Here is a 17293-nt window from a genome sequence, read left to right on the forward strand (position 1 = left end):
TGACGCTCTTTCTCATCGCTGCTTATCTGCTTTTCAACAGTCTAGAACATTATACGATCCAGGTTAGGTAACCACAACAGGGGCTTTTGTTTTGGCGCTCCATAGGAAACAAATAGATATTGCTTTATTCTGGCATTTGAGAGGAACAACTACAAATGGTCGGTTTGTGTACGTTAAGGAGGAGCGCTCCTTGCGGCTAATGGCACACTGGAGATAAATCTACAGGGACTTAACGGCCAGTCTCTTCATCTTGGGCGCATTCCTCTTGGCCTGGCGCTTCTGCTCCTTGGCCTCCCAGCGGCGCTGCTTCTCCGGGTCCTCGTCGGCCAGGATGCGCTCCTTCTCCTGCTTGCGCTTGTCCTCGCGTCGCTGAGCAGCAGCTTCGGCACGAGCGGCATGAGTGCTCTTCAAGAACTCCTCCTCGACGCGCTGGCGGTTTTTGTCCGACTTGGCCTTGCCCTGGAATAACCACAATAAATTTGCTATATTTCTGACAAAGCTTCCTTATAGTAATCATAGATAATTACCTCCTTGGACATGCGATAAGTCTTCAAGCGCTCCATCAAATAAAATATTAACAATAACAACGGTTTAATGGTTTCCATTTCGGCGTGCTTCGGCAGATTGAAGCCGGCGAGGAGGACGGCTTTGGTCTCGGGCTGCTTTAAGGTGCCGCCCTCCTCCTGCTGGATGGGTCCACTGAACTGGTCCGAGATGTGCAGGTAATCGATATAGCTTTGGTACTTGTTAAGTGCAGTAATAACACGTGACTCGAGGATGGCAGACGTGGCCTCTGGGACTTCGGAGAGCACGCCAAAGCCGGTGGGTACATTGTAGCGATCCTCCGGCTTGCCGACTAGACTACAGAACTTGTTCTGTTCGTGAAAAGGTGTGTGCGTTATTAAATGTAAGTGTGTACAACCTAAGTTTATTCTCTTACCAGATCCGTGTACTCCTTAAACACCTTGGTTATGGTCTTTTTGGTTCCGACTGCAAATACGAATGCATCCATTACACCGCGTGTGAGTTCAATTTTGATGTGAGCCTGATCGAGTTGTGGTCGCATCAATCCCGCCACCAAGGACACCAGATCCTGTCGCTTGATCATCTTAAGCTCAACGAGCATGCCCTCGCAGCAGGTCCTGCCGGAGCACCACAGGGTGTACAGGCTCTCGCTCTCCTTGATCAGTCCCGGATTCTCGTTCTCCGCCTTGCCATCGTCGCCCACCAACGCGAAGTTCTCATCCAGCAGAGCTCTGTGCGTACTGAACCAGAGCTGCGCTAAACGAGCGTTCTTGGCCTTTCCCGCAAAGAAGTTGGCAAAGTAGGCCAGCAGGCCGGCCACCATGAGCATCTCCATCCAATAGGAGTCCCAGTGGGTGCGGAAGTGCAGCGGGATGTTGGGTATGTTGAGTTTGGGCTCAACCTTCTGATCGATGGGCGGATCCTTGGAGTCTCCGCCATCGTAGCCCTCGAACTCTTCCTCGTCCTGGAAATGTTATAAATTAGATATAATATTTGATTAAGTTTCAATGGTGGTATTGATCTAAAGAATATACAATGAAAGAAGTTCTTAGAGGGCAAATCCTACTTGCTAGCGTTCGAAGTTCAAGCTACATATGATAAAAACATGTGGGTACAGTCGATCTTCAGTAACTCTTACTGATATCTAGTTACATAATTGGGTAACTAAAATGTTTAAAATGTATTACATATTTGTAGTAACAGTGCGTCAGTTTTAATTATAGAGAATTATACATGTATATTCATTTAGCTAAGGTGAAAGTTTGAAAACCTTGTTTTAATTAGCCAATGATTTTTAAAACTTCCCAGCGGAACAGAAGAATGACCTCAAGACATAAGATCAAAAAATCAAATAGGGACGTAGAAATTCGATAGGAACTCATTTATAAAACATACTAAACGATTAAATATGCATTGGATCAAAGTTCTTAGCCCTGGGAAGAAAACACCTGTCTTTGTTTACCTGGAAGTGCTCGAATTCATCGTCATCCTCCACGAGTCCATCCTCCTCGTCGCTCTCCACATTTTGTGCCGGCTTGCGTTGCTCCTTGGCGGGCGCATCCTCCCTAGACTCCCCGCGGCTGGATCCTGCTCCTCCGGAGAAGGAATCCGCGTTCTTGGCCGCTGGCTCCGCATAGAAATTGCCGTCGTCAAATTCGGCAAAATCATCACTATCGTCTTCTTCAAAATCACTCTCCGATTTTGTGCTGGCAAAGCACAGGAGCGCCAGGAGCAGGAAAGCGAATACTGGTCGCATCTTCAGAGTAGATTGGATTACGTTGGCCCAATCTGGCGGTTCACTTAAGTTACAATTTATCTAAATGTCCTAAAACTTTTCACTAATTAAGAAAAAAAACTAGGTTAAATTAGTGATGTAAAAAAACATCGTTGCATCGGACATCGATGTTTTCCGATATTTTAGTTGATATCGATATTTATCAAGGAATCGATGTTTCGGCGGTTTAATTGTGTTGAATTTAAAAAAATTATGAAAAAAACTTTTTCTCAAATAAAAGTATTTGCAAATGTTGTTCCTTTTTTGTTTTTATATCACTAAGTTTCACCAGGCCTGGCCATGAAGAATTAAACAAAATTTTTAATCCTTAGATAAGCAAATACGCAACGTTCTTAGTTTGTGGGGATTATTTGGCAAGTTGAATAAATGCGTTTAATAGATAAAATATTACTATAAAAGTCGATAAGTAATTGTTTATTGCAAGACCGTTATCTGCTAAATTATTGGTCTGATCAAAATAATGAGAATAAATACGTAAAAATCAATTTTTTGCAAATTTTTGGAGCTTCATTCTGTACATTGTAAATCATTCACACTCAAATTGTGGAAATGGAATCAGGCTATAAATGAATTACGACAAGAATATCGATGACACCCGGTCAAAAATCAATGTTATCGATGTTTTCAAAAACGATGCTGCCACCTCTAAATGAAACCTATTTAAGCGAATCGCAACTCTCATCTCTCCGTAATTTTTTGGGCGCGTTTGAGTAATCCGGAATCGGAGCGGAGGATCGGGAAAAATGGGCAATTTCGACGGCGATTCTGGAGCGGTTTTCGAGGAGAGCTACGCCACAACGAACGGAAGTGGAAAGGTGGCCAACGGAAATGGGGCGGTGAACTTCAGTCCTCCGGAAAAAGAGGAACTTCTTAGCCAGCGGAAATTCTCGGCACCCGCCTACACTGAAATTCGCACGCGACGGTGTCATGCAAAACCTGTAGTAGACGACAAGGTGAGCGTAACATTTTGGCTCAGTGTAGGAAGCCAAAATAAGGAACCCATTAAAATTGACCGAAAATGTGGTTCCATTTCTCTATCACTACCTCTCGCTCGCTCTTTCTGCCGGCTAGTCATTGATTTTGTGAGAGGGCGAGTGAGGAAAAGAGAGGGAGTGATGAGGGTGCGTCAGTTGGATAAGTTCGCCCCAATTTGAACTCCCTTTAGGGCGAATTTCCTCGGCTTTTCCCGGTTTCTGGGTCAGCCACAGCTGTTTTCCTCCACTGCAGTGTTTTCCTCGCGTGCTTTCATTTTCGCCCCAAGTGCTGGCCAGTTGGAATGTTTTGACTTCTATTTTGGCTTTTTTTGGTCTTGTTAGAAGGCAAGTCAAAGTAATCATTTTCTAAGCAACAAAGTAAGTTCGATAAACGAATTAGTCAGCTTTTAAACAAAAAAAATTTCTTTAATGTTTAAAACACAAAATAAGCTTCACGAAATTGGATGTCATACATGTAAAGAGTAAACATATAAGACCGATCGCAAACAAGATGTTCAATTTTGATCTAGCTACGATAGTTGTTTAATATTATGGGGTATCAAAACGATTAGGGAAGAAAGCGAAAATATGATCCTGTATAAAAATAAAACTAGATCGACTAAAAGAGTAATCAGATATTTTAATCATTCCTATTAAAAGTAAAGGTTTCATAATGAATGTAAAAATAATTTTAAGGTTTATTTTTGTTCTAAATTACTACAAGTGTTAAGAAATTATAGTGATTTTTAGAAAATATGAAAAACACCTTTTTGGTTAACATAAATAGTATTATCTGTGTAATCTCTCCAGCACTCCTGTACTTATTTGTAATTTTCCTAAGGTTGGTTGTCCGTCCCCGAAACAAATTCATACATCTGGGTGCAATGTTTGTGAAGAGCGCCCCTTAATACTCGATACACTGCGGTCTGGTAATAATATTGTCATGCCATGCCATGCCGGGCCAGCCTTATCAAGTTCGTTCCGGCCAATCTTTTACGTAAAGCCTCGCAGAATGCTATTCGAGGTGAATCACAATGCTTCCACAATCTCAAAATTCAGTGCTTTTCGGGAGGGCGTTGATTTGGCGCTGATAAGATTTTTTTTACATTTTTCGGAGAGTAGGATTTTCGGGGGTGCCGCAGTTAAGTTCTTGATCAAACAGATTATGTTATATGTTTAAGTATTTACCTCTGCTTAAAAGGTTTTTAACTCAAGAGGACTTTTAAATAAAAGCTATGAAAAGGTAGTGTTAAAGCAAGATAATATAATCCATAATAGAGACTGAAGTATTTCTTCGAAAAGTAATTAGATATTTTCTTTAGGATTTTTTTCTTCAATCCCTACTAATAGTAATAGGCCTTACGCGGTTGGTACCGAATTAAGAAAGAAAGTTTACATATTTTTAACCAAGTGTAAATATTTATTTGGGCTATAAAAATGCCTGCGCGTGCTAGCCTTGATAGTTCGTGCTATCGCATAGCTAATTTTTTATCAGCATGTTGCATATACCTATGCATGCTTTTTAAGATAGTGGCTTGGATAAGGATGACCAGCATTTTAAGAGAGTTATATTTTGAAATAAAAGTGAATTAAACTAAAAATACTACAAGTGCTTCAAAGCAATTACTTAATGACTCACAGGAAAAAATCATGGAATCCCCATGAAAGTCGTTAAAACATTGGCATGCGCTGGTCGATTGTCATTCGTTATCTTGGATTGTAGGGATCCACAACATATGGAAGTCATTATCTAGTTCTCACAAACTTTGCTACTTGTCCTCCTTTTGCACCCATCCAATCGCGTAATTAGTATTACGCATTTTTTTATTTATTTATTCAACTCTGTTTCGATTTTTATCTATTTACCACGCTCTCTTGGAGTTCGTTTATATACATACTCTAACCCAGTCAGTCCATTAAAAAACTCACCAGCGCGTAACCCACTTCATATTGCCCTCCTCTCACTGTATCTCTCCAATATTTAGTAAACAAGCCCGGTGGCAAATGATAATAAACACGAAATGTTATTGTCGCCGACTCGTTTTTGTTATACGATTAAGTTGCCATACATATAAACGTATATATCATAAATGCGAATTGCTCAATTAAAGGGAGATAATCTCCTATCGGTTCCTTTGGCCTGCAAAATCAATATGTGAATAATATATACATATAAATAAATAAGTTATTTATAACGCTCTATTTGTTAGCCACTGAGGTTAAAGTGTGCCAAGTTGGGCAATTGTAGAACACAGATAAACATATACGGCTTCCTCGACTTTCTGTCTCTGTCTGTCTGTGACTTCATGTCGAACACGGCTCATGTGAGCGGTGGAGCAAATTGTTCATTATTCAGTTGTCGTGTGACTGTATACGTAGTACCTTGCATATATGGATCTGTTAGTTTAATGTTAATTGGCTCGAGAATTGAGTGACCGCATGGAAAAGCCAAGCAAGTTAAGAGGTGCTGTCTATATGCTTGATAAATATGATAAAGATTCTATATTTTACGGGGGATACCTTTGTAGATCCGAAATGGTTTTAGATAGTTACCTAAATTATGATATGCTTCAAGATCAAAGGTCCATTAATATAATAATAAAGCCTACATCTAGAACTTAATTAAGTATGGCTATGTAAAATTAAACAAAATTAATTCCGCAAAAAAATTTTATATCACTAAAATTTGGATAATTTTTTTATTTTGCATCTATTTTGTTATAATAGTTATTTCCTCAGTGTAACTTTGCTCGAACCTAATTATTTTTCGCACCTGTTGGTCATACAATTCCCTCGGCCGGCTATTATCTGCCCTCGTATAATTGAATTTCAATGAGTGGCTATGTAGATTCCCAGCGATACCTATAATCAATAAACAGCAATAACTAACTAATAATCGTTGATCTCTCCTCGCCTTTCACAGAGTCCCAGCTTGATTAACTACCATCCGGAAAAGAAGTCAATACCCAATGGACATGCGTCCGTTGTGCGAGATCAGGAGTCCAAGCCCAACCAGGCGGAGGGCAAACTCTCGCCGGAACTCGAGCACTTTCAGAAGACCTCCTTTGAGGAGGTGCCCCTGCATACCGCCTGCCTTACGTACCTGGGATTCTATCTTCTGATGATCCTGGGCTACATCAACCAGCTGCTCTTTGTGCCCAAAGTGGCCACCGAGAAGGGTCGCGAAGGTTATGTGGCCCTGTACGATGCCTTCGAGAGCTTCTACTCGAGATACGTTTACCGAAGGATTAAGGATTGTTGGAATCGACCCATCTGCAGTGTTCCGGGGGACGAGCTCACCTTGAAGGATCGTGTGACCGATGATTATGGTTGGAGTTTCAAATTTACCGGAACAGAAACCCGCTGCTTGAACCTGGGATCCTACAACTACCTAGGATTTGCTGCCGCCACTGGCCGGTGTGCTGATGATTCGGAGGAAAGCGCTCGTGCGGCTGGATTGGCCTACTGCAGCCCTCGCTCTGAGCTGGGTGACAACGAACAGCTGCGAGAGCTAGAAGCTCAAACAGCGAGATACTTTGGCGTGGAGGATGCCATTGTCTTCGGCATGGGTTTCGCCACGAATGCATTGAATCTTCCCTCGCTCCTGGGCCCCAATAGCTTGGTGATCAGTGACGAGAAAAACCACGCCTCTATTATTCTGGGATTGCGTTTGTCAGGAGCCACCACCAAGGTCTTCAAGCACAATAACATGCGCGATCTGGAGCGAGTCCTTCGCCAGGGCGTTTGCTATGGTAATCCCAAAAAGGGCGGTCAGCCATGGGACAAAGTCATGATCTTGGTTGAGGGCATCTTTAGCATGGAAGGTTCCATTGTCCGTTTGCCAGAAGTTATTGCTCTGAAAAAGAAATACAAGGCTTACTTGTATCTGGATGAAGCTCACAGCGTTGGAGCCATGGGCTCTCGTGGACGTGGAGTAACAGACTACTTCAATGTGGATCCCAAAGAGGTGGACATCCTGATGGGCACATTCACAAAGAGTTTCGGCAGTGCTGGTGGCTATCTGGCTGGATCAAAGGTGAGTCTATAAGGTTACCCTTGTGGATATCGCAAACTAATACATTTTTCTCCCTAGAAACTGATCGACTTCCTTCGCACCAACAGCCATGCCCACTGCTATGCAGCGTCCATCTCGCCACCCATCGCCCAGCAGATCTTGACCTCCATGAAGACCATTATGGGTGAAGATGGCTCGGAAATTGGCCGCCAGAAGATACATCAGCTGGCCAGGAACACGCGCTACTTCCGTCGACGTCTGGCTCAGTTAGGAGTGATCACATATGGCCATGAGGACTCCCCAGTGGTGCCCATGCTGGTCTACCTCTTTTCTAAAATTGGGTAAGTATGAGGATATATATACCCATATCTATCTTTCTTTAGCCTTTAGTGTGTTAGTTTTGTATAATATTTAAAATATTTTCTCTTGATTTCAGCGCTGTAGTTCGCACCTTGACTACTCGGCACATTGCCGCAGTGGGTGCAGGATTCCCGGCCACGCCCATAATGGAAGGTCGCATCCGCTTCTGCCTTTCGGCCGCCCACACCAAGGAGCAGCTGGACTTTGCCTTGGAGGCGATAGATGAAATTGCCGATGATCTGGGCCTTAAGTATTCACGCAAGCCACGCGATCCGAATCCCGTCGTGTATTAAAAGCACATGCACGCACATAGGAGATAAGATGGGGTAATAAGGTAGACTCCGCGATTGTTAGACCAAAACTAAAGTTCAGTCCAGAAAATGCTAGATTTATCACAAACGTTAAGTTACGTTTACCAAGCTTCTGTCGCACTGGGCTTTTAATTATGACTACTTCTCTGGGAATATCCCTTGAAAGGGAAGATCACTACGGCAAAAAAAACAAAAGAAAAAAGTACAGCATATAGCTTAAATGATAAAATATTATTAATTACTTAGCATTTACCTACACGTAGTTCTTATTGTAATTGTAAACTCCAAATGTCTTCTTCAGTAAGCAGCTGTATTTTGAGTACATCTAGATGAGAAGGTGGCTGCGAATTGTATTAAGCAAGTGAGGTTTTTGTTACATTCAGAGCTAAGCTAAGGGAACGGAACCCCGTTTTTCGTGGGACAGTCGAGCACCTCGCTTCTACCATTTAAGTCATATGAGCTAAGCCAAGCAAAGCGCTACAGCGACATAATTGTATTACGCCATTTTGTTAGACCTTCTAGGGCCGAGAAGTTGGGCCAAGGTTTAAGGCATTGTCAGGAAAGTATGTATGTATAAAATTATGTATTAATGATTTTATTTTTCTATCAAGAAATAAATAACTGTTGCTTTATCTATTACCAAAGAGTTTTAGTTCCTATTACTCGTAAAGTATCGTGTATTTTATCCGTTATATGTATTTTTAAAAAGTATGGAGATCGTCACTATCCAAGTCGATGATGTCTGTATAAATGTCGACAAAATATTTCCGCGGCCACAATTCGCATAGGGTTTCTACATGTTTTCTACATGTGTGTATTCTTTGTTGCTAGAGGGTGTATTCGTGCCACTAGGGGGCGCCACTCAGTGTAACCCACCGGAAAAAATGGCGCCCACTTCCGCCATTTTAAAAAAACGTCATTAGATTTTTCTAATAGTTAAAAAAAATGCATACAATTTTAAATATCTAAAAATAAGGGCTTAGCTATTTTAATAATTCTTGAAGCAAACGGTTCTTTAAACACGTTTTACGTTTTTTCTTCCTACTTTCGACCAACGTTATCCTTCTCGTATTGTTTATGCAAAACGCAAATAAAATTTTAACAAAAAATAGTTATATGACTGAATTAAAATGATTTATAATAAAATTGACAGTTAAACCTAAAGTTTTTCTAATCTACCCACAAACACGAATTCACACTTTAAACATCGAAGCCAAACTCGAATCCCTTGAATAACAATTTTCTAATTAACAGTAACTCATGACATCTCTGCATCGCTCCCTGTTTTCCTTTTCCGGTGCTGACCACAATGCCAAATAAATTCCAATTGTAATTGTCTCGGCCTTTTAAGAAATTAAGACAAAGAGCGAACAACGTTCAGATCGAAAGACAACCAGAGGACGAGGACGGAGGGACATGTTAAAAGTTTTGTTGTTTTATGGGCTTAGGCAATACTTTCAATTTTATATCCTGGGCAATATTTATTGAGTTGTCCTTGTTTATTCTGTGGGGAATACATGCAAATCGAATTTAAATTTTTGGCTGGGGAAGAGGGTGAGTGCTCGTTAGAAGTGCATTCGAATTGATTTTAAAGTAACATGCTGCACAGGGCATTTCACACAGGGCGTAATTATTTATTTCTAACTTTTATAAATACATGCAAGGTCATTATATTTAAAATGCTTTTAATTCTGTATTGATTTTGTTTTTAATTTCATAAAATACGAATGCATTATTAACGCATGATGTTTAAACCTTTAAATTTGTTGTTCTCTTGAAAATATTAAATATCGATTGCAATTAAAACTTCAGCATTTTGGTAATACTCGTATTTAACCAAAAACGAGTATGTAAATCAGTTAAATTCTTGTATATTTCTGAAAATATACACTCTAAAGACTGGCAGGTTGAATAGAATGACAGGGCCGCATCAGTTTGGACGGGTTTAATTTATCTGCTCCGTTCTGTTTACTTTTTTCGAGCTGCCAAAATGGAAAATGACAATACACGTCGGTACACAAATATGTGTATTCTATGCAAGCACGTGTGAGTGGGCGGTGGGTGGTGGGTTTATTGGGTGGTTGGGTGGTTGGGCTGTTCGGTGGGTGGTGCTGCTTTCCCCGGCAACTTGGTGTGAGTAATTGACTACGTGCGTATAAAGTTTGTGCTGGCATTTTACCCGAGTACTGCCAAAGTGGCTGCAACAACAACGGCAGCATTTCAGCCTGCCCTTGAGTGCGGTCAACATTTCGAGAGGAGTGTGCAATCATAAATATGCATCCTGTTGGCCATTTGTCATGGCTTTTTGCCCGATGCCGCAGACAAGAGTCGGCATCTTCAGCGCCGCAAGTGCCCGAGCTCGAATTCAAATGTTGTTTTCCAAAGCATCGTTTAATAGAGATTGATAAGGATATGCGGCCAATCGGGGTCACCGATCGGACTATCAAAAAACGACAGCATTTCTGTGGCCTCAATAGCATGCTTTCATATTTTTTCCTGCACTTCTTGTCCTTTACAAATTGCTGATGCGATTTTCGCGTGCAGCTTGTTTGCTTTATCACCTGTGTTTTTTTGCAGCTCCAAGCTGAAAAAACTAAAAGCTTGCTTCTCTCGCTCACGATAACATATTTTGGCAAAGCGGAAAATTCATAAATTCGTGCTATTAGCTTGCCATTTGGATTTAAAGCAAACTAATATAAACACCATTTAATCAGGGTTAATATTAAGAGGGCATTTCGGAGCCATTTAATTAGTTTCTTGTTATATTGTTTTATTGTTTTAATTGTTGTTCAAAATACTTAAAATTGGATTGCTCAAAGCAATCAAAATTAACTTTATAAATATGTAATTTTCAAAAAAAAAAATATTTTTATATTAAGAAAGAAAAATATTTTTTGTATGAAAAATTATTTGTATGTTATAAAATTAAATAATACATAAAACATATAATAAATTGGTATATTTTTTTTTAATACTTTTTTGTTAGAACGTTGAAATCTTAAGATTTAAAATTACTTACCTTTTAATAAATCACTTACCTTTTAATAAATCACAATGAGGTATAACGTTCGTATACGTTATACCTATTCTTAAATTTGTTTGTATGTTGCTTATTACAAGTTTTCCCTTCAAACTTGAGCTATTTTCAGAGGACTTTTCGCATGTGCACCTTTCATGATTCTCCCCTGGATTCGCAATTGTTGTGCTTCAGTTTCCAAGCCCCTCAACTCCCGCGGTTTTGGCTCACAAATACAATTTTAATGTTTCCGCTTACTTTGCAAAATATGTGGGTACGGTAAGAACACATTCGAGTTATATTTTTCTTTCTTCTTAGTATATTCCCAGCACGGGAAGTTGCATTTTGTGTGTTTCATAATCTGATAAAATGTTGCAAAAAGTTTTCCCCTCGTCAAGCTGGCGCAAAGGGAATTTATGCAATGCGGAAAAATCCAAGTCCGAATCCCATTTGTGAACACTCGAAGCATGCAAATGGCGGCGTCTGAGTTATGCGCATACTTTTGATAGTCACTGTGCGGCTGAAGGGGTTGATTGAGTGGTGTAAGATATTGATAACAATGGGGCGATCAGATCTGGGAGTAAAACCATCCGTTGGAATTTATTCGGGATATATTTTTAAGGATTTTAAGTAAAACATATTATTTGATCTGCATTTGTGTGGAGCAGTCTGTTAATTGATTTATATTTTAATTCTTTTTATCCATGAATTGCACCTAAATATGATGGATCTCTTATGTTGGACGTATGTTCATCCTTCATCCTATTTATTTAAGGCAGCTCATATGAAAAATCAATAATAATTCAATGCTTGTCCTTGACTCCTTGCTCGATTCAATTTTGAGTTCCATCAACTCGGCGTCAAGGAATTTCCCATCAAAGTGCAAACAAATTAATCTTAACCCCGTTTGCTGGAGTGGATTGGCAATCTGTTACAAGACTTCACTTCGGATGCTATTACTTAAGCACATGTTTTATAATAAGATTCGCTGAAACGATTTTTCATGGGCAAACGTGTCGCCGTCGTCGCTCAGTTATGGAATAAAAAAAAGGGGATCCCGGCTATAGACGAGGGCCAAGGACAATCAGTCATTCGCCATAAAGGCTGGCAATGAGACTTAGTTCGACTTTTGTTGCTGCTCAAGGATAAGGATATGAGGGTACATGTCTGCACTCACTTTATGCCCAACACTTTCAATTCGACACATACGTTAATCAATCACAGCAACCTTATTCCCACACTCTCCAACAAAAGGAAGAGATTTAATCAAAGAATTTTCTGAGATTTTGCGCTAGCAAATTTAAATGCCTGTCCGTGTGTGTCCTTGCCACGGCTGAGGTAACCACAAATTAAATTTGCTCCCAAATGCTCTGCTCTGCAGGACACGGAAAGGGAAAAGTGCCGACCGCAGTTTTCTAATTAATTCCATGGGCAGATAGAAATGGCATTCGAATCCTGCAGACACCTTAGCACCTGTCACCGCCACATGCTAAATGTCCTGGCCCACAATTTTCGGCTCGAGTGGCTCCTCCTCGTCGGGCATCATTAAGTTCTGGGTTCTGTGGGCTGACGCGTCGGCTTCTTGTTAACATTTATGGTTATTGCTTTCTCCAGACAATGTGTGGGCGTGGTCAGGGCTAATGTCTCCCCAATATGCAAGCAATTTACTGGCCCGAATTAAAATATCTCCTGGGCCAATATGCTGGCGCCAGTTGTTTATATTTGCCACATCGATAAAGAGGATGTTTTCAAACTCAATCGTGAAGGTGATATGTGAAACATTAAATTAAACAGTCAAGTTTGCTGTGCATAATTCGATTTACGTATGTGTATAATTCAATTAATTTCAATACAATAAAATATAATAATTATTAGTTATCAAATTAAATAAAACTAGTATTCAGAAAGGTATAAGGTATATATACAAAACACTTAGCTTTAATATGTCTCTGTATAAGATATTGTTAGTTTAAATTGAAATTTATTTTAAATTCAATATTTGTCTTTATCAGATTTCTAAAGGTAATTGAAATTGTATTGTTTAATTTAGCTTTTGTATACAAAGTGAAGTAAATAAATATATTTTGTAGACATATTAAACAACTGAAGCTCTGCTTAGCTAAAGCGATGATGGTTTTCTTCAAACAATAAAATAAATAAAATGCTGAGGCTCGCAGCTTATTAATCTCTTGTGATTTTCTGCAGCCAATTAATTTGATAACTGCTAAATATTTGCCATTGGTTTGTCAATAAAAAGAGGAAATGAACATTCCGGATGCTTTTCGGGGAATTATCCTCTCAGATCATGCTATAGTCGAGCCTAATTGGATTCCTAGACGACTTTAATTAAATGAAATAAGTTCCACTGCGGTGGGTATTTATTAAACACGGTATCTGTGAAGAATTGCATTTAAATTGAAAGCAGCGTGTCACGTGGCGTATGCGTAATTTGATTATTAATTAAATTGCCAGCGAAGAGCGGACGACCGGCGCCACTTAAGCGGGGGCCAATCAAATTAGGCCAAGAGGGGGTGAAGAAATCCTGGCCGGATGCTGGGGCCACAAAAACAATGACCCGTGTTTAATGACAGGCACAAAGGACAATGGCCGACAGATCCTGGGCAGCTCAGTTCGGAGTCCAGAGTTAGGAGTCCTCAGCCCAAGGAGTAATGGGAAGTAAACAAATCAAATGAGATTTATTATGTGACACGCATAAAACGAGGACAATCGCACGGCTTAACGAGCGGGGACATCATGTGAGCAGTGCTCCCCTTCCTGGAAAATCCTCCAGACGGACTTCGGACTCCATTCTCCAGTCTCCGAGACCATTAAATCAATTGAGTGTAAGATGGCACGCACGGGACTCGGCCACAGCCTCCATCATTCCGTTTCCAGCCAATTCCCGGAAATGGTTTCTAATTAACGCGCCTCATTTAGCAGACGCCTTGCTCGGCACTCGGAGAAATGGCAAAGATCAATTCACCGGGGTCACAAACATCGCTCAAAGTCTAAGGAGAAATATGTACATTCAATGGGGAATTTAATTTTAAATGTAATTATATTTTAAGTAGTTCTTTGTTATAAATAAGTGTCAAATCTTGTTACAATTTAATTAATTCCTCTTATTCATTCCTTCATTTTGATTTTCATATAATTTATTTTCTTGGTTGGTATTCAATGATTAAAATAACTTTTATTGTAACTGACTAACGTGCTTAGCTTTTAATCTAAAAAATTCAGAAAGTCCATTCCGGACTGGAAATAAATACGAAATTTAAAGAGTAATATTTAGGCACGTTATAATATCAGCATTTGGCATTTGAGTTGGAATTTTTATGTGCCTTACAAATATGTAGCGTACATTTTCCTAATTTTTTAACTAATTTAAATAGTTAGCTGGTAAGCTACAAAAATTAATAATTTCTAACAGTGCAGCCTCTTTTCTAAGGCAAAGACTTTCGACCACAATTTGTTATCAATCAAAGACTAAACTGTCCTCAATCTTGTCGAGTTCGTTGAACATGATCTGTTCAACAACAGGGACAGGATTATGGGGCAATTATGTGCAAGTGCTTAGCGCATTTCCCAGCTAATTAGCCATTTGGACAACATGAACTGCTGCATTTCGGGTGTCCACTGCCAATTGAATTCGCAATTGAATGCCCAGCGGGCAATGCCTGCCTGTCTGACCTGGTTGGCATCGGAAATGGTGCTGGGAAAATGGGGTAAAATGGGTGGAAATGGGGCCCACCTACACTTCCCACAACATGGCCAACAGAAGCGCGACAGATGATGATGATGCGGGGATGCAGGGCCACCTGCCAGGCAATCAAAAGGCTCTTTCCAGCCCCTTCCTTTGGCCCATCGAAAGGCCCCTGCCCGGGGGAGTTTTAATAGCCTTTTGCATTTTGGCTGGGGGAATATTCCCATTGTGAGATCGACAATAGTTTGCAGTGGCCCTGAACAGGAATGACTAAATGTAGAGAGTCCTGTGCCGGAGGACGAATGGATATGGTGAATACGGCAACGTGTGTGAGCTTCACAGCTGTTGCTTTAGTCAAAATTCCTATAGCATTGTCTCAACATCATCTCCCTGGGTATCATCATCTCATGAAATCAACTGTTCAAGTCAGGGCTTATCAAAGTGGCCACAATGCTTTTGTTCTAGCTTTGGTTGGATGAAAAGTTTGGAATACGACCCTTTCTGCATAGAAAAATCCGGATCTTTAATTTTGAGTTAGTAAAATAATAAGGAGCTCAAGTTCAACTGTTTTTAAATGAAAGTAAAGTAAACTGATAAGGAATTATATAAAAATCTCGAATCGAAACCATACCTATTTCATTATTTTAAACGTTTTCGAATATATAAATGGTATAATATCGTGATAAAGATATGAATACTTTTGAGACCATAAAGAACATCTCGATACGTTTAACAATATCTTACAATAAAGCTGAAAAAATAACCTGCTACTTGGAAAATCAGTGTTCGCATTTAAAAAAATAAATCGTAATAAAATTCTGAATTCTTTCCGGCAGTTTTCTTTATTTTTCCTGCCTTGATTTCAGAAGTATGCAACGCATCCATATCAAAGGAAAAGCGTGAAAGGGGGGGGGAATGCGAATGCAGCTGGCAGCGACATCTGGCGGAAGTAATAGCAACATAATCGATTTGATGCCTTTTCCTTACTCCGGCTGCAGTTTGCCGGCTGCGGATGTGGATGTGGATTCGGATGCGGATACGGAAGCTTGCTGCTCTTGGCAGGAAGTAATTTTCCAACAGTCACAAATCTGAGAAATATTAAGGTTGCTTATGGCACAAAGGCTCTGGATTTGGTTATTGAAAATTTGTGGGAATGCCCAAGCCGATGAGCTTTGTTCAATCGGCTTACCAGCTGCGATTACCAAACTGTTTGAGCGTATTTTAAGTGGATTTAGCTGAAATGTCTTCACTACCAGATGTGCGGAAATTTTGCAATGAAGTGATGGAAAATGTCTCACAACTAAATAAGCATATTCAAAATCATCAAAAACTTTGCCAAAATTTCTAGGGTCACATGTGTGAAAACCTGCTTGATGGGCGACAAACGAAGTCGACACAAATCCTGGCATCTTGAAAGCTGCGAGTCCTGCGAACGATGACAGGATGACAGGCCCCGTAAACGGCAACTAAAACTAACAGCAAAGAAAATGCTAAAAATTGCCATAATGCAGCAAGCTGCTATCATTTGTTGGTCTTACTGTTGCCGTTGTAGTGTCATTATTTGCCATAATACCCGCGATGTTGCCGTCATCAGTTTTGTCGCATTTTTGCTAAGCACAAAAATCATATTTTATATTCCTCAAGGCGACCCAGTTGGCCAAGAAAAGAGTGAGTTTTCTAGTGAGGAGCACGTGCCATAGCTGAAAAATATAAGAATATTAGAATATGAATATGAACATGAAAAATAAAATAATGCAAGGTAAAAAATAAATTATATTTCTTAAATATTATTATATTTTAAACAATAGCTAGAGATTGCTGACCACAATTAAAATGATTATCATAAAAACAATGTAAAGGTTAAAATAAATGCAACTCCTTAGTTATTATTATTATTATTTATGTCCAACCTGGGAAAAAATATTTCTATTCTACAAAAAATATAAAATAATGTTCAATAGCTCTTCACACATGAATTACTACATTTTAAAATTTTTAAATTAATATATGTCTTGTTTTTAAGCTTGCTCTTTTAAAATACAAAAAAATTGAGCTGACATTTGCAGCTGTGTTTTTAGCTCATCCCTGGCAAGGACATTAACACGATTTCGCTCACCTGCTGCGCTGTGCCAGGATCTCCGCACCTCCGTTGCTCGCCTGGCTGCCACTTTTACATTTTAACATAATCATAAATTTTTATGCGGCGCGCCGTCTGCAAGGAATGTGCCGCCCATCGTCCTTTCCGCCGAGGAGCTAGAAGCTCCGTAGTTTCAGTTGCCTAGTTTCGATAGTTGGTCTCTGGCCGGGACAGGACCTTCGTCCTTGCCGCTTACTTGTTGCTCGCACTCAACAAATTGTTTCCCCCCCAAAACCGACCTTCTTTCGGGGGTAATCGTAATCGTATTTTGCCCCTTCAAGTGTTTCCCTTGAGCTGTTTCCGTTTCTAATACATTTCCCCTTTTCGTTCTCGGTTTTGGCGAGCACGTTCCACGCTGGCAGGTACAAAGTGGCGTATACGTAATGTCTTCATTTCCATTGTGAGGCGCTGGAGTTGCGTGCGCCGATTTATTGTAAATTTATGCCAAACAGGGCAA

At 40.1% G+C, this 17293-nt stretch overlaps 2 protein-coding genes across 2 annotated transcripts; one reads left to right on the forward strand and one right to left on the reverse strand.

The window, feature by feature from the left end:
• Positions 1–84: 84 nt before the first annotated feature.
• Positions 85–2281, reverse strand: LOC119548256 (coiled-coil domain-containing protein 47). The gene is made up of 4 exons (XM_037855399.1): positions 1988–2281; positions 941–1489; positions 528–875; positions 85–459 (listed from the first exon to the last, which is right to left on the reverse strand). Exons 1-4 carry the CDS (start codon positions 2279–2281, stop codon positions 220–222), a joined length of 1431 nt encoding a protein of 476 aa, XP_037711327.1. The 3' UTR covers positions 85–219.
• A 697-nt stretch (positions 2282–2978) lies between these two features.
• LOC119547870 (serine palmitoyltransferase 2) lies at positions 2979–8619 on the forward strand. Its single transcript, XM_037854906.1, has 4 exons — positions 2979–3273; positions 6218–7330; positions 7388–7650; positions 7746–8619. The coding sequence occupies exons 1-4, from the start codon at positions 3064–3066 to the stop codon at positions 7960–7962; spliced, it is 1803 nt and encodes a 600-aa protein (XP_037710834.1). The 5' UTR covers positions 2979–3063; the 3' UTR covers positions 7963–8619.
• Positions 8620–17293: the final 8674 nt, after the last annotated feature.

This window comes from Drosophila subpulchrella, chromosome 2L (genome assembly GCF_014743375.2).
Source record: "Drosophila subpulchrella strain 33 F10 #4 breed RU33 chromosome 2L, RU_Dsub_v1.1 Primary Assembly, whole genome shotgun sequence".
Taxonomy (NCBI): domain Eukaryota; kingdom Metazoa; phylum Arthropoda; class Insecta; order Diptera; family Drosophilidae; genus Drosophila; species Drosophila subpulchrella.

Coding starts and splice junctions, on each gene's coding strand:
- LOC119548256 (XM_037855399.1), bottom strand. CDS start 2,281: ATGCGACCAGTATTCGCTTTCCTGCTCCTGGCGCTCCTGTGCTTTGCC. Junction 1,490..1,987: donor ATGAATTCGAGCACTTCCAG/GTAAACAAAGAC, acceptor TAACATTTCCAG/GACGAGGAAGAGTTCGAGGG. Junction 876..940: donor TTAAGGAGTACACGGATCTG/GTAAGAGAATAA, acceptor TTTCACGAACAG/AACAAGTTCTGTAGTCTAGT.
- LOC119547870 (XM_037854906.1), top strand. CDS start 3,064: ATGGGCAATTTCGACGGCGATTCTGGAGCGGTTTTCGAGGAGAGCTAC. Junction 7,331..7,387: donor GCTATCTGGCTGGATCAAAG/GTGAGTCTATAA, acceptor TTTTCTCCCTAG/AAACTGATCGACTTCCTTCG. Junction 7,651..7,745: donor TACCTCTTTTCTAAAATTGG/GTAAGTATGAGG, acceptor TCTTGATTTCAG/CGCTGTAGTTCGCACCTTGA.